Below are 25,181 nucleotides of genomic sequence, written 5' to 3'. Positions count from 1 at the left end.
TCTTGCGTTATGCGGGCCTCTCACTGTTGTGGCCTCTCCCATTTGCGGAGCACAGGCTCCGGACGCGCAGGCTCAGCGGCCATGGCTCACGGGCCCAGCCGCTCCGCGGCATGTGGGATCTTCCCGAAACGGGGCACGAACCCGCGTCCCCTGCATCGGCAGGCGGACCCTCAAGCACTGCGCCACCAGGGAAGCCCTCTGCCCATTTTTGGATTGCGTTGTTGTTGTTGTTGTTTTTGATATTAAGCTGCATGAGCTGCTTGTATATTTTGGAGATTAATCCTCTGTTGGTTGCTTCATGTGCAAATATTTTCTCCCATTCTGAGGGTTGTCTTTTTGTCTTGTTTATGGTTTCCTTTGCTGTGGAAATGCTTTGAAGTTTCATTAGGTCCCATTTATTTATTTATTTATTTATTACCATTTCTCTAGGAGGTGGGTCACAAAGGATCTTGGTGTGATTTATGTCATAGAGTGTTCTGCCTGTGTTTTCGTCTAAGAGTTTTATTGTGTCTGGCCTTAGATTTAGGTCTTTAATCCGTTTTGAGATTATTTTTGTGTATGATGTTAGGAAGTGTTCTAATTTCATTTACAGCATTTGCTGTAAAGCTGGTTTGGTGATGCTGAATTCTCTTAGTTTTTGCTTATCTGTAAACGTTTTAATTTCTCCATCAAATCTGAATGAGATGCTTGCTGGGTAGAGTAATCTTGGTTGTAGGTTTTTCCCTTTCATCACTTTAAATATGTCCTGCCACTCGCTTCTGGCTTGCAGAGTTTCTGCTGAACGGTCAGCTGTTAACATTATGGGGAATACCTTGTATGTTATTTGTTGCTTTTCCCTTGCTGCTTTTAATATTTTTCCTTTGTATTTAATTTTTGATAGTTTGATTAATATGTGTCTTGGTGTGTTTCTGTTTGGGCTTATCCTGTATGGTACTCTCTGTGCTTCCTGGACTTGACTGACTCTTTCCTTTCCCACATTAGGGGAGTTTTTGACTATAATCTCTTCAAGTATTTTCTCAGACCCTTTCTTTTTCTCTTCTTGTTCTGGGACCCCTAGAATTCGAATGTTGGTGCATTTAATGTTGTCCCAGATGTCTCTGAGACTGACCTCAATTCTTTTCATTCTTTTTTCTTTATTCTGCTCCCTGGCAATTATTTCCACCATTTTATCTTCCAGGTCACTTATCCGTTCTTCTGGCTCAGTTATTCTGTTATTGGTTCCTTCTAGAGTATTTTTAATTTTAGTAATTGTGTTGTTCATCACTGCTTGTTTGCTTTTTAGTTCTACTAGATCCTTCTTAAAAGTTTCTTGTGTTTTCTATATTCTGTTTCTGAGGTTTTGGATTATCTTTACCATCATTACTCTGAATTGTTTTTCAGGCCGCTTGCCTATTTTGTCTTCATTTATTTGGTCTTGTAGGTTTTTACCTTGCTCCTTCGTCCTAAGCAAAATTTTTTGTCATTTCTTTTTTTTTTTTTTTTTTTTTTTGATGGGTGGTGCTGTATTCCTGTCTTACTGGTTGTTTGGCCTGACACATCCAGCACTGGAGTTTGCAGGCAGTTGGATAGAGCTGGGTCTTGGTGCTGAGATGAGGGCCTCCGGGAGGCCTCACTCCAATTGATATTCCCTGGGGTCTGAGGTTCTCAGTCCAGCAGTTTGGACTCGAGCTCCCACCACAGGTGCCTGGGCCCCACCTGCGGCCTGGGAACCAAGATCCCACAAGCTTCATGGCACCGTAAAAAAAAAAAGAGAAAGGAAGAAAAAAAAGGATCAGTACAATATCAAAGAATAAAAAACAAAATAAAATTAGAAAGATAAAAAATAAATTAGAAAAGTAAAACTATAATTGAAACAATTGCAACAAGGTAAGATAAAACCACAACAGGAAAAAGAAAAATAAGGTGCGGGGGTGGGGGGGCAGAGAACAAGCCAGAAGGAGAGATCACTAACAAAGTATAAAAATAAAATAAAATTAGAAAAATGAAAGGTTTATAAAAGAATCAACAACAATGAATCAATAAGGTAAAACGACCCCAATCTAAAAGAGGAAAAAAGAAAAAGAAAAAAAAAAACAAAAAACCTTGGCTATAGGGGCAGAGTTTAGGCAGGGGGTAGAACTTAGGCAGGGGCAGGGTTTTGGGTGGCAAAGGACCTAGGTGGGTGGAGGGGTGATGGTTGAGCGTGGGGCGGGGTCTCTTTTTAGGACCTACACAGAAGAGGAGAGGTGGCGTGTTGAAAGGAGGGCCTTTGGAGTGTGGAGTTCCGAGTTCTGGAGTTTGGAGGTAGGGCCCTGGGTGGGGGTGTGTGGGTGGGGTTTAGGCCCAGCGTTGGAGGGGGTCTCCGAGTGCAGTGGTAGGTCACTGGGTGGGTGGGTGTAGGGGCGGGGCTTGGGCTCTGTGTGGCAGGAGGGAGGCTCCGAGGGCAGAGGATTAGGCCCGGGAGCCTAATAGACTTCCCGTTGCCTAAGTGGACAGGGAAAGCACAGGCCCCATTCCCTTCCGTTCCTCTGCAACCCTCCCCCACTGTCTCCCCCAGGGTCTCCCTGTCGCTGCTGGACCCCTAACCATGGGTGGGTCCCGCTGGGTGTAGGAACTCCTTCCCTAACCCAGCCGCCCCTCAGAGGTGCCAGCCCTAGGGGTCCGGCCTTTACTTTTTTTTTTTTTTTTTTTTGTGGTACGCGGGCCTCTCACTTTTGTGGCCTCTCCCGTTGCAGAGCAACAGGCTCCGGACGCGCAGGCTCAGCGGCCATGGCTCACGGGCCCAGCCGCTCCGCGGCATGTGGGATCTTCCCAGACCGGGGCACGAACCCATGTCCCCTGCATCGGCAGGTGGACTCTCAACCACTGTGCCACCAGGGAAGCCCCGGCCTTTACTTATGCTCCCCTTCCCCTCCCTCCCACTCCCTCAGGACCCATTCGGCTGGAGGAAGCCTAGGTGGGCAGAGGATCAGGCCCGGGATCTCAGCAGGTTCCTGGGGGTCAAGTGGGCAGGGGAAACCTGGCCACGCTCCCTTTTGATCCTCTGCCCTCCCAATGGTTCCCCAGTTTCCCCCTTCGGGTGTAGGATCCCTTCCCCTCCCGCAGCTGCCCCCCCAGGGCCTCCAGTCCCTTCCTGCCTCCACTTCTTCTCCCCCTTCACTCCCCCCACGCCCCACGTCCTACCCGGGGACCTACTCTGGGGGTTCTTCCTGTCCCCTTAGGTGTCTGTGGTCCCCCACCAGTGCCTGGTAGGTGCCCTAGTTGTGAGGAGGCGTGAATTCCGTGTCCTCCTAGTACACCATCTTGATTCCACCAAGATAGAATTTTTTAATCCATAGTTTAAAAAGACAGTTATTAAGCTTTGTGAAATGTTTTTGAAAGAAATATATATACCAAATAAAAAATGGACATATTTTTTCTGGATTCCTATATTTTATCATTTCATTTAAACTAGGATTTTAAAATACTTGGTACTTCTATGGCTTTTTAAAGATCACCCCTTTTGTTTACTAGTTTATGATAACTAATTTTAAGAAAATGCAGTTATAGTTAACACAATAAGTGTTTATGATTTTCTTTGTTTCCAAAAATTTCTAATGTCAATATAATGCCTTATAACCAATCAAGCTGTTTCATCAAATATATATAGTTCAGTGCTTTGGGATTGGGAGGTTGGAGATTGGCTTTAAGTTTCTGTAATTTTTAACTGACGAAAGTCCAGGATTCATAATCAGAAAAAAATGTAAGATTCTATTGTTTTCGTTTAATTTTCCTAGAGAATGTTAGAGAGACCTAAGCAGTTGTTACTAAACAGTGTAAACTGGTTTAAATTCAGAAATAAATAGTCCATGATATTTTGTACTATGTCCTATTAAGATATATTTCCTAAGTATCTCATAGTAGATATTTTATCATATTGTAAGTTTTTTTTTTTTCTGAGTGTTGGCTTGCTTATTGTTTCTATGAGGCCTTAGGAGCTAAGCAACAGCACACAGTGATCCCAGCCCCAGTGAGATTTTTCTCTGGAATGCTACTGTGTTAAAGTAATCAACCGTTTTTAGAAGACAAATCAATTTCAAACTGACTCAAGAGAGTGGAGTTTTTTGTGCCATTTGGTATTATTTCTGTTGTGGCTTATTTTTAAAATCCTTCATGCCCAGCCCTTAGATTGTGTTCATGAATGTCTTATAGGATGTCATTATTTTGAATACAGTGGTTATAATTGCTTGTTCACGACCCACTTTCAAATAAATGTCGGTATTGGGATTCTAAAATAGAGATTGCTAACTTTCCCAAATACCATATAATCCTTTTGGTATGACCAAGGAATTCAAAATAACAAAAAATAAGGCTACTAAGTAGGCAGTTACATTCATATTTCTACCTACACATCATTTGGGAGTCTTATCAGCTACAGTGTAGGGAGTTTGATTAGAAAATAAGAAATTGGTACAGCCACTGTGGATATAAGAGTATATACATTCCTCAATAAACTAAAAATGGACCTACCATCTGATTCAGCAATTCTACTCTTGGGTGTATATCCAAAGAAAATGAAAACACTAATTTGAAAAGATATATGCACCCCAGTGTTCATAGCAGCATTATTTACAATAACCAGGATATGGAAGCAATTTAAGTTTCCATCAAGAGATGAATGGGTAAAGGAGATATGGTACACACACACACACACACACACACACAGGAATATTACTCAGCCATAAAAAAGTGAATTTTTGCCATTTGCAACAACATGGATGGACTTGGAGGATGTTATGCTTAGTGAAGTAAATCAGACAGAGAAAAACAAATACCAAATGTGTTCACTTAAATGTGGAATTTAAGAAATAAAACAGATGAATGAATGTAACAAAACAGAAACAGACTCACAGATACAGATAACAAACTAGTGGTTGCCAGTGGAGAGAGGGATTGAGGGAAGGAGCAAGATAGGAGATGGGATTAAGAGATACAAACTACTAGGTATAAAATAAATAAGATACAAGGATATAATGTACAGCACAGGGAATACAGTCAATATTTTATAATAACTTTAAGTGGAGTATAATCTGTAAAAATATCAAATCACTATGTTATACATCTGAAACTAATATGACATTGTAAATCAACTATACTTCAATAAAAAATTTTTAAAAATGAAAACAGAAACAAAAAATTAACAATGAGAAACTTAACCAAAGGATATTAAAAAAACCTCTTGATTAGATAAAGAAATACAGTGGTCCTGAATGGATAAATTACACTGTAATTCATGTTGGAAATAAGTTAATTCCTTATAAAATAACTTGAAAATTAGTGTAATTCCAAATCAGATTCCTTGTATATTTTTTATGCTTCTTTGTTTGTTTTTAGTTTGTCTGAAATTCTGATATGTGTCACTTTTGCCATATTCTCTTGGTTAGAAGCAAGTCAGAGACCTGCCCACACTCAGGGAGAGGGAATAACATGGGGCCTGAGTACTAGGAGGTTGGGATAACTGGGGGCAATCTTAGAGGAAATGCTGAGTACTCTGTAAGCACTTGTTTTCCTGCCTGTAATCTTCTGATGGCTTTTTGTTAGAATAAGTTCTGAACTTGTTACTGTGGCTTACAAAATCCTATATGATCTACTCTCCTGTCTACCTTTCCAATCTCATCTCTGTTCTCTACCTCAGTTTTTGCAAGGACTTGTTCCCTGACCACTATATCTGAGCATACTCTGCCCTCTAATAGCTATCTTATGACTCATTTTATTTTCTTAATTGAATTTACAACTGTGTGAAATTATTATTTGATCATTTGGCATCATCAACCTCCTCTACTAAGATATAAGGTCCAAGAGAGTGGACACAGTGTTTTTCTTGCTCACAACAGTATCTCCAATGCTTAACATATAGTACATACTCAGAAAGTCTGATAAATGAATGAATGAATACATTCTATGTTTAACCATGTAAGAATGGGAATACTAATTTGAGTAATATGTAGCCCCTATCCCTTTGCAGCTTTCAGACTAGTATGAGAAAAAAAAGTTAATATTGTAATGCTATGATAATTGTCCATGTTCACCCACTAGACTACCCAAGTGTAACTGAATGAATGTCTAATGGAAAGTACAGAGAGGAGTTAGTTCAGTAGTGAGAGGGATGGACAATGAATTCTGTCTTAGCATTTGAAGTTTCAGGTCTGTATAGGACATACTGGTGACATCACTCCAAAAATGAGTTAAATGTTTATAGAAGTCTGGACTTTAGGAGAGGTACCACCTGTAGATACACATTTGGCAGTTTTCAGCTTATCTGTAATAGTGGAAGCTGTGATTGTGAATAACCCTAAAACTCTACAGAGAAAAAAGAGAAGTAGGTCAAGGGACCATTCCAAGAAATATTACCATTTAGGCTGTAAGTGGAAGACAGAGAAGCATACTATGAAGATATGATTAGATGAGTATTATGAGATCTAGTAGAGTGTCAGGAAATCCAAGGCAATATTTCTTTTCTTTTTTTTTTTTTAAGATGTTGGGGGTAGGAGTTTATTAATTAATTAATTTATTTTTGTCTGTGTTGGGTCTAAGTTTCTGTGCGAGGGCTTTCTCTAGTTGTGGCAAGTGGGGGCCACTCTTCATCGCGGTGCGCGTGCCTCTCACTATCGCGGCCCCTTTTGTTGCGGAGCACAGGCTCCAGACGCGCAGGCTTAGTAGTTGTGGCTCACGGGGCTAGTTGCTCCGTGGCATGTGGGATCCTCCCAGACCAGGGCTCGAACCCGTGTGCCCTGCATTAGCAGGCAGACTCTCAACCACTGCGCCACCAGGGAAGCCCCCAAGGCAATATTTCTTTTTCAGAACCTAATATCAAAATTAAAGTAACAGGCAAATAATAGGCAACCCCTGCCTTCTACCTACCCTACTACCCCCAATTCAGTTAACTATGGGAAAAGCCTTTTAGTTGATTCTAAATCCATGTATAGGAAAAATTTTCATTGTTAATTATAACTCCTAATTAGACCAGATAAGTCTTCTAGTTTTTACTATATTTTCCATGAACCAAAAGGCTCATCATCTCTATTTCAAGACATAATGGAATGAACATTTACAGTCATTCAAAGTAAAAGTAACTTCTGAGATGGTCTTATCACATGGACCTTTGGGCGTTTCATTCTCAAGGATTCTCTGACTCCCACCAATGAATTTTGCAATTATGAATACCAAATAATTCTTAAATGGTACTTAATATATTAAAGCATATAGCATGGCCTTAAAATCTAATAATTTTTAGCCCTATAATTAGAGCTCAGTGTATTTTCACTTTCAGATGATTGCATTTTAATTGTAAGAACCTATAGGATCTACAGATCTACAACTCTGCATATGCAGAGCCCTGTTTGATCATATAATCATCTTGAGATATTTAAACATTTTTAAATAAGCTTTAAGAAATTTGGTCAAGAAAATTGTTGGAAAGGTGAGATTAATAGTCTCACAATAAAGCTGTCTTATCTGCTTAGAAAGTCCTTATCAGTATTCTTTTCTCAGTTCTAGCTAGCTACCTTGGAAGTTAAATGTGACCAGTTGTCAACCTAGGTATGTCACTGATTTAGAAGATTCATTTGTAATGTTTTTTATTTAAATCTAAAATAACATTTCAGCAGGTCACAAAACCAAAGAGTTCATGATACTAAGATCTTAGTAAAAACTTGTTGATTCAAAATACTTACAGTTGATGATTAACATAACTAGGCCAAAGTAATACAGTTTAGTTTCTTTTTTACTACATAACTTGACTGATTTCCTTTATTACTAGAATTTTACAACTATGTATTTGTCTACAATAGACAAAATGTCCTATATTACAAACTATAATGAATAGGCTTTACTTTTTTAGTGTATACATATCTAGACACAGCTAAACTTTTTTTTTTAATACTAATAAATTTAAAAACACATACTGAGAAGAACGGAGTTCCTATCTGACCATTATTGCCTAGGAATCACATCAAGATATCTTTATTCCTCCTTTTCTTTTAGCTTTACATCTTGGTTCCCAGGACAGTAACAAAGATTAATTTTGTAAGGTTATTTAGACTACTTTGATAACGTATCAAAACGCAGCTCTTTAGTTGATATATTCTAAGCAGAGTATCAACTCACACCTTGATAATCCTCCTATCCCCAGAAACATGTGGAATGACCATAAACAATTCCCCTGGAATTAGTGTTTATTTAGTGTATTTTACCAATACTATATATTCTCTTTTATCTGTTTGGCCACTCCAAAGAACCTGAAAACTGAGTACATATATAACTTTATACATTCTTTAAAAAAAAAGTATCTTTTTAGGTTTCATTAAACTTATGTATTATCACAGTATTGAGAGCTATCATGCAATATTTAAACCATGCCCTTTTTGTTGAAATTATACTATTCAATAAAATAAAACTGTTACATCCTTGAACAGATTAAAATATTTCTTAATTTGTATTCAGAGAATCACTGTCCCAATTATTTCCTTTACCTGCCACATTATAATTGTATTCTCTCATTAATAAGGATCATTGCAATTTTTAAAAATTCAAGTCTTTATTGAGCACTTAATATATGTCTAGAACTGTATAAGACACTGTGGAGACTAAGGAAGACGTAAGATAGGGTCTCTGACCTCAAAGAGCTAGAAATTTAAAGGAAAAGACTGCATTTCTGAAACAAGAGAAAAATATAGGGAGGATGAAACTGAGTGAAAAATTGTGTGAGACAAACTGAAGTATCAAGAACAGAGAAGCCAATGTAGGCTAAAGTAGTTAAAGAGAATTTGATCTGGACTTTGAAGTGATGAGTAAGGGGGTGTGGCATTTAATCTTGGATTTAAAGAATTGACAGATAGGTATCCAGAATAAAAGCCTGGCTAAAGAAAATGGATAAGTTTTCTGAAATTGAGAATTTTTAATGCAGATCAGATCAAAGATGCTATCTGTTTTGCTAGCTAAAATAATGACAGTTTAGAGTCAACTAGTGCAACCTACTATGATTACCAGTATTTAAGAAGTTAATTGTTTTCAACTTTTTTTTACATGGAAAAATAAAAACATAGCTTAAAATCTTAGATTATAGACTGAATGAGATGCTTAGTATAGGTTTGTGTACACTGAATTCTCCATATGATCTTGAGAACTAACTACAAAAGAGAAATTTATTTTTGCCCATGCCTCTAAAGAAGAGATATACTTTCAAAATGTCTTTAATTTGTGGTTTCTGACTCTGGTGTACCATTTGAAGTCCTGATTTCATATTGCAGATTATTTTGAAATTACAGAACTAATAAAGAACATCTGTGTTAATAGCCTTACATGTCCAACAAAAAACTAAAGTAAAAGATTTTTAAATTGACAAAAACATACAGTGTAACTTTTGTTGGAATTTGCTAGTTTTAAAAACAATACTTTTCTAAAGTTGCCACTTCATTTGAGGGATGGTATAAAGATGGGCTGAATATAGAGTTAGAGCACAGAAATATTTTATGCTTCTCAATTCATTAGGCCTGATTTGAGGCCCTTCTGTAAGTCCAGTTCACATGGGCGTGTGGTCCCTTGCATCTATGAGGTAGACAGGCTGGAACAGAGGTAGTGAGAGTGGAAGGGTGCTTCCTGCCTTGGCTCTGAACCATGTGTATACAGACAGGATGGTCCAGCAGACTCACTCTCTCATACATTCCAGAATTTTTCTACAACATAAGCAGAATATCTCAAGTAAAATATTTTTCTTGGATTGAGTTTTAAATACTTCTTGATTATTTTTATTGTTTGGAATAACAGATGTTCACGCCTGTTAAAGGACCCAAAACTAGTGAATATAATTAGAAACAATAGAAACTGAAAAATACTTGCCTACTCTTAAGAAGAAATGACATTTTAAGTTTATTCTATACTGAATAGCCAAGAAGAAATTTAAGAATTCTCTTTTGGAATTTTGGATGTAAGGATTTGAATGATATTTTGAAAAAAGTTTCTTGTTATTAGTGATTTTAAATTGTTCCCTTTTTCTTTTGCCATCTAAAATAGAATGTTAGGGAGCTAGACTTGTGTTTATCTGTGCATTTGTATTTTACTGATTACTGTATTCAGGATCAGTGTGTGATCCTGAATATCACACTTTGAAATGGATAATGGATCATTATCCATTTGGCATTGTTGAAACTTCCAAGTGATGAAAAACTCTTTTCTTTCTAAAAATGTCCATCTTAGTCAAAGCTTCCTGACAATTGTGATAATGCGAGAATACAAAATCACAGTGTGGGTTTATGTTTTACTGATAATGTAATCTATTGTCTAAAAATAAAATAAGCTTAATTTTTCTTCTGTATCGACTCAAAGAAGTAATATTCTACAGCTAATCTTTATTTTTTGTATGTTTGTTTGCATAAGAGAAGCTTTAAAAGGTTACTGCTCAAATTTACTTTCAATTTATATATTCTTTACATAGATAAAACTTTCCTATTTAAACTTATATACTTGTTAAATGGACTCATTATATGCACTTATATGCAAATGTTTTTGGCCATTTGATTCTAAGTATAAGAGAAATAAATCAAATGTGACAAATAGTCTGAAATAATTTCAAAATTTTTAGAATTTTTCCAAGTCTTTTTTGGGTAAAGGTTTAATAATAATTATACTATTTTAAAATAATAATTTTACTATTAAAATTAGAATTAATCTCTAATTTAGGTTTTATATATCTATCTACACAACTGGATGTACTCATTGAAATATTGAAATAAAGGACAATTTTTCTTAATCTGATTCCCATTCTTTTGTTAAGAAAGAGAAAGAGGTGAGATAAAACAGATAAAACAAATTAAAGGATTAAGAAGACATTGTGACCTCCTGGATTTCAAAAAAAAAATACACAAATACATACTCAGTTTCTTTGTGACTAAACCAGTACTATTCAGTCCTCTAAAATGTGCCTATAATACAAGAATAAAAATATCCTTTGTTTTCCTTTACATTTTAAGCAAGTATATATAAATGTTTTTCAACACCTAGGAATTGTCAGTGTTTAAGTCTTTTCACACGGTTTCTAAAATATTAAGTAATACATCTACCTGTGTTTTTGATCTGAAAATTTAAAATAAATTGGTAAACATAATTCATCCAGAAAAGTTAACTCTGTGGGGTTCAACAACTAAATGATTCTAAATTATAGGAATTAACTGAAATGTTTTGTAAATTGCCACTCAGATTGCAAACATTGGATTTTTACTGTAGTGACTTTTAGTTTTATTTGTAAATTGACTAACAGTGATTTGTCTCAGAATTATCAATCACTATTAAATATTTCTCAATCTGTATGTAACATATTTATAGAAATACTCCTTTACAAGCAAGACACTTTAGAAATATTCCTATTAGTGAATGCCGTAATAGAAATTACTGATCCAGGAGACAAACAACAACACAAAACCAAAAAAACCCTTTTGTACTCTCAATTTTGCCACCTACTTAATGCCTTTAAAATCTCTCTTCAGAATTATGTGTAGGTTCTGAACCTAATTCTTCCTCTTACTTGTTTGTTTAGCATACTCATTTATGTCAGGAAACAGTGTAACAGTATAGTAGGATCTTGATTTTATTCATTCAATATATTAGATAACTACTCTGAACCTCACTTTACTAATCTATAAAATGGATATAATAATAGTTCCATTTTGGTGATGATTAGATTAATTTGTATTTGTGCTGTGCTTGAGTTGTACTTCAATTGTAAGGTATGGTGGCTATATAATTATAATTGTCATTTAAAAGCTTATTTTAGTTACAATAATTCTAATTTTAATAGTAAGGATATTATAGTTATTAGTAAATCATTATGTTTCAGTATCTTTATCTACCAAATGAGGAGAGCCTGTGTTCCTTTCAGAATTCCTTAACTATAATAAAATTGTATTACACTGTTTTATTTTGTAGTGCCCTCTAACAGAGGAATTAAGATATTTTTATGTCTTACCTTTATGCAAAAGTACTCAAGTTTGACATGTGACATTATTATTTATAATTTATAGTAATAAATTGTTGGTTTTTGATAAACCTGGTAACAGTCATTACTCCTTTATCTGTTTTTTAAAACCCTATATTTTTCTTAGCTATTACAAAAATTTTTCTCTTTCTTCACAAGTAGCTTCTGTCAGTTATTTGATTTTACCATCAGTACTAACAGAAACTAGAGTTAAGAATCTTCATGTAGGGACTTCCCTGGCAGTCCAGTGGTTAAGACTCTGCGCTTCCACTGCAGGGGGCACGGGTTTGATCCCTGGTCAGGGAACTAAGATCCTGCATGCATGCCACATGGCCAAAAAAAAAAAAAAGTCTTCATGTATAATTTCTTTCCTTATTCTGAGCATAGTGACTTAAATTAGGTAGTAGCAAACAGATGGTAGTATGCTTATATGGTATTTATGTTGTTTTCTTTTTGCTAGGAGGTGGGAGAATGACTTACCACTTAAAAAGAATTATTCTTAGGTTATATGTTGATTTATCTGATAAGCTTTAGTAAGAAAGTAGGAAGTTGCCCAGTAATTTTGTTCATTGTATTTATATCTGGTAAATGAGCTATATTTAAATCTTAAACTTTTTCCCCCTCAGAAGAAAATATGTGTATTTAAAACTGGGCCACTCAATCTTGATATTCTCCCCCAAAGCTAATCATGTTTTCCTTTCATCCTAGTTCAGACTTGGTTCCTTCAACCTAGAGAAAGTTGCAAACCCAGCTGAGGTCATTAGAGAACTTATTTGTCGTTGCCTGGACACCATTGCAGAAAACCAAGCCAAAAATGAGCACCTGCAGAAAGAAAATGAAAGGCTTCTGAGAGACTGGAATGATGTCCAAGGACGGTGTGTGCATAATGTGCTTGTATCATAAAAACACTAAGCTCTTTATATCATTGTAGCTATAAGTTAATGATTTATACATTTATAATATATGTAGACTAGCATATATTTAAAATGAAATCTGTCATTAATTATACCTTTACTTAATGTGATTAAACTAAATTATTGGTCATTATTGTACATTATATGAGTACATTAACACTTTTAGGTCCTTAGTATTTGGTGACCCCGGCAAACTAATAACAATAAGGAGTAATTGCACAATGAGAATCAGAACCCATTAATTTTTTTTTTTTTTTTTTTTTTTACCCATTAATTTTTTTTTTTTTTTTTTTTTTTTTTTGCGGTACGCGGACCTCTCACTGTTTTGGCCTCTCCTGCTGCGGAGCACAGGCTCCAGACGCGCAGGCCCAGTGGCCACGGCTCCCGGGCCCAGCCACTCCATGGCACGCGGGATCCTCCTGGACCGGGGCACGAACCCGCGTCCCCTGCATCGGCAGGTGGACTGCCAACCACTGCGCCACCAGGGAAGCCCAGAACCCATTAATATTAATCAAAGTTTAGGAAATTGATGTTTATAAGGATTAATTGACTTCAAATTATAAGATTAATAATTAATAAAAAAGACATGAAATATAAATAAGCATAGTTGATTCCTTATTTGGAATCTTTTTATGAATGGCATCTATTTCAGGTGAAGTTTGTGTTTTGGTTCCTAATAAAGACTTATTTTTGCTGATTGATTGAAAATTCATACTATCAGCATTTTAAAAAGAAGTAATTGTTACTACTGGATAAGACATTGAAAAGCCTTTATTTTCCTGATTTTGCTCCTTATCTTTTAAACGATGAAGAAGAAAGTGACCTATCTTCTCAATTATGCATTTTTCTCAACTATATCATAATCTAGGCCGATCCAGGGTGTAGCTTGTATTACTCTATTATGTAAAAGATGTTTGAAGGAAATAAAATATATGTTGTGAATATTTGTATCTCTATAAAGATATATTAATATAATATGCATGCATTTGTATATATATATTGCAACATTTGAAATAATTATGTAGAATATATAAAATAATAATAATTATTATTACATCCAGTATGTAAAGTAGATTTTTTATCTTTCATTCAAACCAGTTGCTCTAAAACATAAGAACATTTATCCAATTTAGGGTCTTTTTAGGACACTCACTAAGATTGTTCTTTATGGACATTAGTAAGTATATGGGGGAGTGCATGAAAAACGTGAAGGGTTTTATCATCATCAATATATGTATGTGAAAATGAGGTTGACTAGAGAATATTGTTTCTATACATTTACTTATATTTATTAATTAATGCAAGGCATCAACTTAACACCTATCACCTAAAACTTGGTTCTATTTGGCTCTCATTTATTATATTAATAAAATATCTTGTTTTCTTTTAGTTCTGAATTAATTTTTATCTCCAATTATATAAAGTAATTAGACCAAATCAAAATTATATAAATGTTAGGAAACCATACAGAAAAATAATTTAGCGTTTCTCTTTAACTTTCTCTTTAAAATTCATGTTCCTATGAATTAATATCAAATATTTGTTCTAGAAAGCATGTTTTGGGGCTCATATCAGTAGTTTGGGTGTGTTTTTCTATTTTATATACAAAATAAATCAAATGAAATGAGACGTACTCTGGTCGTGATAAGCCATTATATTAAAAACTCAAAATACCCTCAGGATGATCGGAAATTTGATTCACAAATTGCCCACAAAAATGCAGACTGGGTACTTGGTACTTGAGCAAATTGCTTTAAAATGTCTGCAAGAGGTTGAAAGAGGTATTATCTCATCAGTATTCAACACCACTGCCATAGGATGGAAAGCAGCAGGGAACAAAGATGAGACAGTGGAGACAAATATACCTTGTGCTGTAAAACAGCGTATGAGGGTATATATAATATGTGCCCCATGGATGCTTGATTTGCTATTTCGGAATTACCCAGAAAATTCTTTTGTGTTTTTGTGGCAAAAAGTTACCTATTTTATCAAAAGCATAGCCATGTAGCTTATCACCAGTCTTATTATGCTCCAGCTATTCTTTTTTTTTTTGTAAACACTAGATCACATATCTTCTTCAGCAATTGAAGATGTGTGCCCTTGGAGTGGCCTTTCAAACAGAGGAAACAAAGTCCACTCCAGAGAATTCTAGGCTCTTGGTTGTATTCTAGATGTTGGGTTAGTAGATTTATCTATTTTCCAAATTTGGTTTTCTTTCCTATCACAGAGAAAGTGGCCATTTTAAAGAGCTGTAAATACACCTTGGTCATGGCCAAGCAGTATTTCCTGAAGTTTTCCCTCTCCAGAGCCTTAATACACTGGGAAATGAGCAAAGGATTTACAGCTCCTGCTTCCATAAGGCAGTAGTACTGATAAGAGTCTTTAGAGAGATTAGAAATAGGATACAAACATACTGAGTTAGGTAACTGACCACATAGATAGTAGAGTTGAAGTCTTCTTATTAGGCCTGGTCACAGTTCAGTTTCCTGTGCTGCTTCTGATTAGTCTTATATCAGTGTCCATTCAATCATTTCTTCCTTATCATTTTTCAAAACTATGTGTGCCTGGGAGAGTGGGGGTGTGGGGCACAAAACGTGCTGAGAATTCCCTTAGAAGCTATGGTAGATAGGTCTGAAATATATTTAATACACAATAGGATATTATATGAGCAAAAAGCAATCATATACATGGTGCTTATACCATGGAAAATGTTTATGATGTGTTGAGGCAAAATGTGAATTTCCAAAAATATGAAGAGTATCTCATTTTTTTTGTAAAATATGTCTTTAGATAGAGAGTATCTAGAAAGAGAAAATTAAATGATAATAGTGTGTGTCTGGAATTGTGAATTAAATTTTCCTTTACTTCTTGGGAGTATTTTTTGCATATATTTTTGTATTTAAATATGTATCATTATAATCACAGCCAAATCTAAAGCTATTTCCATTTGGGGTGACAGTGGAGAATAAATAAGGTTTGAGTAAGGAGTGAGGAATTACAGTAAGAGTAAAAAGAATGAGCTTTAACATGTGGACTTTTAACATATATATTTGCTGTTATTCTTTTATTTGCTATTTAATAATTGCAGTCTTAGCTCCATTTTAAACAAGTGACATTACTGGATTAATTTAATTCTGTATAGTTTAGATAAAGGAGAAGACATTAGAAATATTGTATGTAAATCCTTAGGTCATTAGCTATATTTATTTCACTGGTTTTTCCTATTTAGTTTCAAATAACAACTCTGAAGTTCCACGTTACTGAATAGGTCTTTTGTTTGCACTCAGACATCAAGTTAGAAACTCTCTAGCTTTACTCTGAGTTATAGTTATTAAACCTGTAATTGAAGGCAGTTTTCAGCATTTTGAATTGGGTTGACACTCATGGAATCATTAGAATAGAAGAGACCTTGAAAGCTCTTCTACTTCATCTCTCTGCCTTCAAGCTAGGATCACATTATAGCCAGATGAATTTAGTCCAATTTTTAAAGACCTCAAGAGATATCTTCAACTCCCGTTGGTAGCCCATTACGTTGTTTAAGAACAGTCACAGGCAGAAAATTCTTCCTTCCATCTATTGGTAATCTGAGTCCTTCATGGTGTACTGAAGGCCATTTCCTCTTGTTCTGTCATCAGAAAGGATGAGGAACAGCTGTTTACCATCTTCTTCAGTACTTAGAGGCTTATTAAATCTCTTTACCACTGCTTGCTTTTCCATTTCTTTTTAGCATTCTTTGTCCTCTGAACTCTGTGTAGATTTTCTTTTGCTGCACAACCCTGACCTGGATATAAATTTGATCAGAGCTGTAAATACAAGGATTACTGCACTGTTTCTAAGTACCACATGTTCACATTTACATATATATTGTTTTATTTTGGGTTATCATTTACTCTTTTATTTTGGATGTTATTTCTCCATGAAATTACCTTGTTTCTGCTCTCATTTTTGTTGGGTTTTTTTTGACATTTATTCTTAAATTCTTTGTTTTCCCATCCAGAAGTATTTTATTTTGAATATTCAGTGTTTTCCATATTTAGTTTTTACTCTTTTATTTTTATTTTTTTAAGTGCTATCCTTTGGTCTGAGTTCCTGGATACCTCAGTCCTAGGTTGCTAATTAAACTTTATTGTTCTGTTGTCCCAGTCACTGTTAAAAGGATAAAGCATCATTAGGCCTTTCCTGTTTGATGTTATTTATCGTTTCATCAGGTTTGAGCTTTGCTTTGGAGATGATCCTTGGACAAGCTGTGGTCTGATCTGGTTGTATGTGAGTTCTCCTTTAGTATTGCTAAACTTAGCAATGAATCCCGTATGTCTCACTTACTAATACCTGTTCAGTTCTTGACGTGGAGGGTTAGCAGGAGGCAAGTATCAATAATATGGAAGGCATAGTAACATCATAATGCTGTAAGGGAGGAATGGCATTACAAATGTGATGGGAGGATGGTATGTACCTGTTAGTTACTGAATATTAAATAAAAAGATAGAGTTCTCTGAATTTGTTAATAATTAATAATCAAGAGTAAATTCATATCCTGAAACTATTCACAATAATACTATTTCCTAGCCAACCCCCACTCCCCAGCTTTGTCTAGGAAGTGTTATTCAGTTTAATGATTAGAGGTTTGGTTGTAACAAAATCCTAAAGCTTTGCTAAAACCAAGCAAGGTTAACTCACAGAATGCCATGCATTCTACTGAGTTTGCTTTCCTATCACTGAAATGTTGTTACCTTTGACAATGTAGCCGTGACCCTATCTATTTAGATTAATAATATTCTTTAGACAAAAAGGATATGATATTTCATTTTGATATCTATTTTCATTATTAATTCATGAGTTATACCAAATGTTAATTTTAATAAAGGTTTGGAAATTTGCTTGATAGTTGATAAGTACACATAATCTTTCAATCAACAATTATTGAAGTGACTTATATGGAAATTAAATATGCCTTTAAATCAGATAAGTTACTAATTGGTTACTATAGTTATGGATTTACATATTGAATTATTATACAAGATTTTTATTGTAAATTTTTATAACTGATTTTTACTTTGTACATGTTTAAAGTATTTTATTATTGTACGCTCAGGTGTATGTCCTAGTTATCTTTTTTTTTTTTTGCGGTACGTGGGCCTCTCACTGCCGTGGCCTCTCCCACCGCGGAGCACAGGCTCCAGACGCGCAGGCTCAGCGGCCATGGCTCACGGACCCAGCCGCTCCGCGGCATGCGGGATCCTCCCGGACCGGGGCACGAACCCGCGTCCCCTGCATCGGCCGTTATCTTTTAAACTTGTGTTACATTGGAAAATAGTACAAGAAAATAAGAATATAATGTTTACAAACACTTTGCATCTGAAATATAAATGCAGTAACATATCCCAGCTTAAAATAAGCCATCAATATTGGCAGCTTCTCCTCAACTTTGGCTCTATTTTTTCCCCCCACACCTTTTGGAGTACTTCTTTCTCAGAGACCTTTGCTTGATGATAGAGGTACTACTATATTAATATTTATCACAGTTTTTTTTGCAAGTGGATAAACAATTTTTTAAATTAAAGTTAATCCTATATAAAATGTTCAGCAAGTACAGATGAGTATGAAATTAAAAATCCTCTATCCTTAGCCTACCCTTGTAGGTAATTAATTTTTAGAATTTCTATTTTCATTCTTTTGGTGATTTGCTACATATACTTATTCACTCTACTTCTTAATGTTCTGAAATTTAAGATTTACTTGTGTGCTCCCTGCTATAAGATGAGGAATTTTGATCACTTCCCCTGGTCTTGTTTTTCTCCCCTGAACCACATCCCAGGTTTCATTTTAATTTTACTTTCATGCATCTTTTGGTCACATTTATTTATTTTTAAATCCATTAGCCTTTTAGGAAATGTAATTGATTCCCTCTTTACAAAACATAAGCATTAAGCATCCCTACGCTTTTTCATTTATTTTCTTCCTTTCTATTCCTAAGCTCATTTAGCTGTACCATTATGTGCATCACTTAAATATCACAATTTTTTAGAAGCTTGAAGAAGATGAAAAATATTACTGTTACAATAGTGAATAGCTATTAAAGGAGTGAAAAATATAATATTCAGAATCACTGGTTTTACATTTCTTTATAAGATGTCCATATTAACTTGCTCACTTCATTCATTTATCTGATAAATAGCTATTCAACATCTGTTGAATGCCAAACACTATGCTAGGCACAGAGGATAAAGCAGCCAATAAAACATACATGCTCTCTGCCCTTACGGAGTTCACAGCCTTGGCAATGACTACGGTATAAGACTGCTGTAATTGGTCCCAGAATATATAATGCCATATGTTCCCTTTCATCCCATGAGAGGCCCTAATTCTTTGCATTTCTAGCTAGGTAGTCTCTTGAAAGTATAAGGACATGTATATCAAATTTTGTCATTTTTGTTTCTAATTATTTCACTGAAAAATATATATAGTTAAATAATATATATAATGAAAATACTAGAATACCTGTATAGAACAACAAGTATAATTAACAGTATGTTAAAGAGAAAACCAGGCAGAGCTAAACTCCTTTTAAAAGAATATATTACATGAAATAATTTATATTTGAATCTTTAAAATAGAGGTTTATTCATGGTGTGTGTGTATGCACATATCAAGTATATACAACCTCTGCTAGTTTGCCTTCTTTATTTTATATATATCTGAGAGATTAAAATTAGTACAGTCTCTTGTTAGCTCATTTGAACATTGTAGGAAGAATTATAAATGATAGAGAATTTTATCTTATATATCTAAAATTTAAAATGTATAGTGTTTCACATTTGCTGTATCATTAACCTCCTTGGAAATTTCAAGTTGGATAAATATGTGTGTGTGTGTGTGTGTGTGTGTGTGTGTGTGTGTGTTTGCTGGGTTATAAGATACAACTGGGTATGTCATGTTCTTGTTGTGGAGCAGTTCATAATCTATTTGCGGAGAACTGATTAAGTAAATCACTTAATCACAAAACAAGATCATGGTTGCTGTTATAGTAATATTAACAAAGTACAAGAAACATAGGCTATAGTTACTCTTGTTTGAAATTTCTCCCACAAATATGTGCTTTTGGAAATAAACCATAGATGTGAATAAGTTATTACATTTAGGCATTTAGATGTTTTAAAAGCTTTTTTGCTGTCAGTTTCCAATTTCTATCCTTTTCTCAGTATGTAAACTACAAACGCTAATGAACAATAAGTTCTAATTATTTGTTTACCTGTATAAAACTTTAAATCAATGAAAACATGTTTAAATGATTTTAATTGTATTTTTCTTGAAAAATTTTCTTGAAATTGTCTTCAGTATTAGATTGAATAATGCTAAAACAAAACCTGCATGATTTATTTATTTGTTTGTTTATATTTTAGTTTTGAAAAATGTGTGAGTGCTAAGGAAGCTTTGGAGACTGATCTTTATAAACGGTTCATTCTGGTGCTGAATGAGAAGAAAGCAAAGATCAGAAGCTTACATAAATTGTTAAATGAAGTTCAAGAACTGGAAAAGAACATCGAGCATAAAAGGTATTTTGACCTTTCTGTTTTGGGATGGCAGATGCTGACATTTTAGTGCAATTTCTTCCCAAACTTAATGAAAGTTAGATGCCAACTTTTTAGTAATATGAGATCATTTGATAGTCTGGGGTTGGATGCTCTGGTTGTTAGATGCAGTGGACTGGAGAATACTCAACATGATCTCTCCATGCCTGCCCAACTGTCACATCTAGACTTAAATCATAAAACTGGCATGAGATTTACCTAAATAATATTAGTTTAATTCTTAGGCATCACTAAGAAATATATTAATTAAAAGCTTTCATCTTCTGCAGAACCATAGCGTTGGGCACACATTTGTAATCTCGATGTCTAAGCAATGCTTAATTTTAGATCAAGTGACTCTAAGTGTGAATATGTACTTGATTTTTAAGGAAGAATCATAGGTGACTTATGACTGTGGTATGGCTTGGACAATCCTTAAACTATCTGTGCCTTACTTGGATATCTTCATAATAAGAATAAAGGTACCCATCTCAGAGTTTTGGGGAGACCAAATGAAAGGCAGAACTGCTTTGAGATCAGTAAAGTACTGATTACTCTGTGACCCACAGAAGGTAATTTAGAAGAATAGTATTGTGATTTGATAGCTAAATAATAAATGATAATAAACTGACTCAAGAATTAATTATAGTGAGCACTAAACCACATTTATATAAGGTAAAAGAGAAACTTGTTCTTAAGAGAGTTAACATATAGTCTTTAAAGTGCTTTCATCTTAATTATATATATTTCAATATATATTTGTTTAATTATAATGTTTTTCCAGGGATATTTTCTATAATTACTTACTGGTGAATTTGATACCTAGCCAGGAATGAACCAATAATTTATAAGTCTACCTCTCTCTGTTTCTAGGGAAACTCCAACATGTTCTGAAATGACTACTGACAGAGATGCAATCTATGATGAAAGTACTGATGAGGAAAGTGAAATCCCACCTAATCCCTCTGTGTTAAGTCCAGGTAAAGTAAATACATTTATTTCCTTTGTTGAACATCTCACTTGGGCTTATTATTTATTACTTATTATGATAATAAACCTTAAAGAAAAATGTTATAAAAATAATTTTTTCTACACACATTCTTTAGGGTTTTTAGTCTAAAACCACAACTACTTAATGTTAAAAATTAATATTTATTATAAAATGCAGCAACTCGTTGGCAACAACAAAACAAACAAGCATGCACATGTATATACATACACACACACACATGTACATCAAGGTATACTATTCCTCATTAAACAAAGATGCATAAACGATGAGCAAGATATGTCTTCCTGTCAAATATGTACCAGGAACTCTTCTGTGCAGTAGAGAGCAAAACACAAAAATTTCCTCTTTCGTGGAGTTTAAATTCTAGCCAGGGAAACAGACAATAACAAGATGAGTAAATTAAAGTATGTTAGTGATAAATGCTGAGGAGAAAAATAAACCAGGGAAGGATGATAAAAAATGTCAGGGTGGGAATAGGGATGAGGGTTGTGATTTTAGCTAAGGCACCAGAATAGACCTCAGTGAAAAGGTGTAAGTCTACCTGTGGGAAAGCAGAAAAAGCAGTTAAGTACAAATGCCCTGATGTGGAATTTTGCCTGATGTGTTCAAGCAATAGCATGGAGAGCAGTATGCATAAAGTGGAAAGATGAAGATAGGGAGTAATAGGAGATGAGGTCAAAGAGGCCAGATAATGTATAAGGTCTTTTAGGCCATTGTATGGATTTCAGTTTTCAATTTGAGTGATACTGGAAACTGTTACAGAATTTTAACTAGTCAAGTGGCATGATCTGACTTAAGTTTTAACAGGATTAATCTGTTGTGTTGAGAATATAGGATGATAAGTGCAGAAGATAGACAGTAAGCTAGTTCAACAGTGAGTGAAGGATGAGAGGGCCTTAGACGAGAGTGAAAGCAGTGAAGGTGGTAAACAAAGGGCAGATTCTAGAAATGTTTAGAGGCAGCAGGATTTGCTGATGAAGTGGGTATGGGTCATCAGAGAAAGACAGCGGTGATGGTAAGCTTTTTGGAATGAACTATTGAAAGATGCAGTTGACCTAGCAAGGTGGGGGAGACTGCGAGGGGAAGGGCTGGAACTCAGTTTTGGAAACATTAATTCTGAGGTATTGAGTAGAGAGATGGACATACAAATTTGGACTTTGGGGGAGGGCCCCTGCTGACAAATAAGATGGTATTTAGAGCTGGCTGAGATCTCAAGGGAGTTTGAGAAGACCGAAAAGAGCAGTGGTCCAGGGACTCAGCCCTGATACACTTGAGTGCGCAGAGGTCAGGAAGATGAGGAGACCAATGCAGAAGACTGAGGGAGCAGCAAATATTGTAGATGTGGTATCCTGAAAGCCAAGTCGACACAGTGTTTCAAGGAGGAGACTGTGATCAGCTGAGTTGAATGCTGCACATTGGTCAGGGAAGATGAGGATGAGCACTGACTGCAGTATTTAGCAATATAAATGTTGTTGGGGCTCTTAATAAAACATTTTCAGTGGAATGGTGGGGAATAGAATAGGAGGCTCAAAAGGAATGAGAAGAGAGAATTGGAGAAGAGATAGCAAATATAAGCAATGCTTTTAACAAGTTTTACTGTAAAAAAAAAGAGAAAAGACCCAGGTCAAGAGCTCGATGGGGAGGTGAGGTCAAGAGGGTTTTTTTTTTTTCTCTTAGATGAGAGAAATACTGCCATGTTTGCATACTGATGGGAGTACATAAGGAGAGAGAGAGAGAAAAATGTCCAGGCAGTAGACAGAGGTAAGAATTGCTAGAATACTGTCTCTAAGTAGATAAGATGGGATCAGATGCACAAACTGCAGGATTCATTTAGCTAGGAGCATGGGCACTTCCCCTAATGACAGGAAAGAAGGTAGAATAAATGAACAAAGACACAGGAAAGTGTCTAATTACATTCATGGAAACGTTCTGTTGTTGATTAAATTAGTTGATTGATTAATCTGATTCTAATTAGATTTGAATTGGGTCAGTCACACACAGACTCTCATTTTGCACATGAGAGTAAAATTTCATTTGGAGGCTATGCTTGGTTTACATTTGTGGCCCATTTAAAATGAAATCCTTTTTTAAAATAATCAGATGTAATTGAAAGCTCACAAAGAAAGAGAATCTGTACTCTTTCCAATTTGAACATTCTGAATTTTTATTAAACACAATGGCCTTTGATTTTGTTCCCTATTCAGAGTATCTCACGAAACTTTGATGTAGATGAAAATTATTTTTGAAGAGAAAGTATACGGTTAAACATGGGTATATGAGAATGGGGTCCTTTATGTGTTGTCTCTTTTAAGCAAAGCTTTACATTATAATTCTACTCTTTTAAATTTGGCAAAATTTCTCTTCAAAAATGTTTAGGTCATTACGTATTTTTTCTATATTTTACATGGTCCTTCTAGTGTTTTTGTTTTTTTTTTTCAGTACACGGTCCTCTCACTGTTGTGGCCTCTCCCGTTGCGGAGCACAGGCTCCGGACGCGCAGGCTCAGTGGCCATGGTTCATGGCCCCAGTCGCTCCGCGGCATGTGGGATCTTCCCGGACCGGGGCACGAACCCTTGTCCCCTGCATCGGCAGGCGGACTCTAAACCACTGCACCACCAGGGAAGCCCAACATGGAATTTTTTCTTTAACTCATATCTAGTTCACAACATATTTGACCGTAGGTCTCTGAGTCTAATTTTTTTTTTTGCATTTAACTTGCTTTTGACAAGTTTTCTATGTCAAGAATTAAGAGCATTTTTTTTTATTTTTTTTTTTTTGCTTTACGCGGGCCTCCCACTGTGTGGCCTTTCCCGTTGCGGAGCACAGGCTCCGGACGCGCAGGCTCAGCGGCCATGGCTCACGGGCCCAGCCGCTCCGCGGCATGTGGGATCCTCCCGGACCGGGGTGCGAACCAGCGTCCCCTGCATCGGCAGGCGGACTCTCAACCACTGCGCCACCAGGGAAGCCCCAAGAGCATTTTTATTAGAAGTTTTAACTATTCTTTTCTCTCTGCTTCAGCAAGAAGTGTTCATGAAACTGGTTTGCTAAAGGAAAAAAAAAAGTGAATCTTAGATCTAAAATGCTTAATTTTGCATTAAGCACTAGATTACATAGATCTGAGGAAAAATATTATATATGTTAAACAACAAAATCAGCCTCATGATTTACCAGATTCCATAATCTATTCTTTTATGGTGACAAAATATATTCTTAGTCTATGAGATTTTTTTTTTTATCACAGTTTAGTCTTTTGGTATTTTATATATTACTACTATGTGATTGGGGTACAACAGTGAGAATTTCTTCCTTATTCTGCTGTCTTGACAATAACTTCTTAGAGTACAAGTAAATACATGAATTTATTTTAGATACTGCGGGTTCATGTGTGCTTTCTGTACAATAAAAACTAGAGGAAAACAAATCGATGGGATTTAATACATTTATCTTTCAGAAAGCCATTTCTTTAAATGGCTAGATCTGTAACTTGATAGTAATTTTTATTATATAAATATATTTTCATCATTAATTATTAAAATCACCAGATTTCCTCATGAGTTGTTTACATTATTACCTCATTCCTGCATGATGAAGAGGTTTAGTGAGCCCAGAATCGTTTAGTGTTTCCACAATATTCATTCAAGTAAAAGATTTGAATGAATATTGTGGAACCACTAAACAATTTTTATGCATATACCCAGAAG

At 35.3% G+C, this 25,181-nt stretch overlaps 1 protein-coding gene across 1 annotated transcript in view; it reads left to right on the top strand.

Annotated features, from left to right (window-relative positions):
• Positions 1-25,181, top strand: part of XRCC4 (X-ray repair cross complementing 4) — a 265,302-nt gene that overhangs the window by 101,540 nt on the left and 138,581 nt on the right. Inside the window, exons 4-6 of the mRNA XM_007451707.1 lie at positions 12,695-12,861; positions 20,301-20,453; positions 21,342-21,448. Of these exons, the coding sequence (XP_007451769.1) occupies positions 12,695-12,861; positions 20,301-20,453; positions 21,342-21,448 (427 nt within the window). The remainder of the gene's footprint in view (positions 1-12,694; positions 12,862-20,300; positions 20,454-21,341; positions 21,449-25,181) is intronic.

The sequence above is a fragment of the Lipotes vexillifer genome, unplaced genomic scaffold (genome assembly GCF_000442215.2).
Source record: "Lipotes vexillifer unplaced genomic scaffold, Lipotes_vexillifer_v1.1 scaffold740, whole genome shotgun sequence".
In the NCBI taxonomy this organism is placed as follows: domain Eukaryota; kingdom Metazoa; phylum Chordata; class Mammalia; order Artiodactyla; family Lipotidae; genus Lipotes; species Lipotes vexillifer.
The sequence above is the reverse complement of the archived record's forward strand: the minus strand, read 5'-3'. Positions and strand labels throughout refer to the sequence as shown.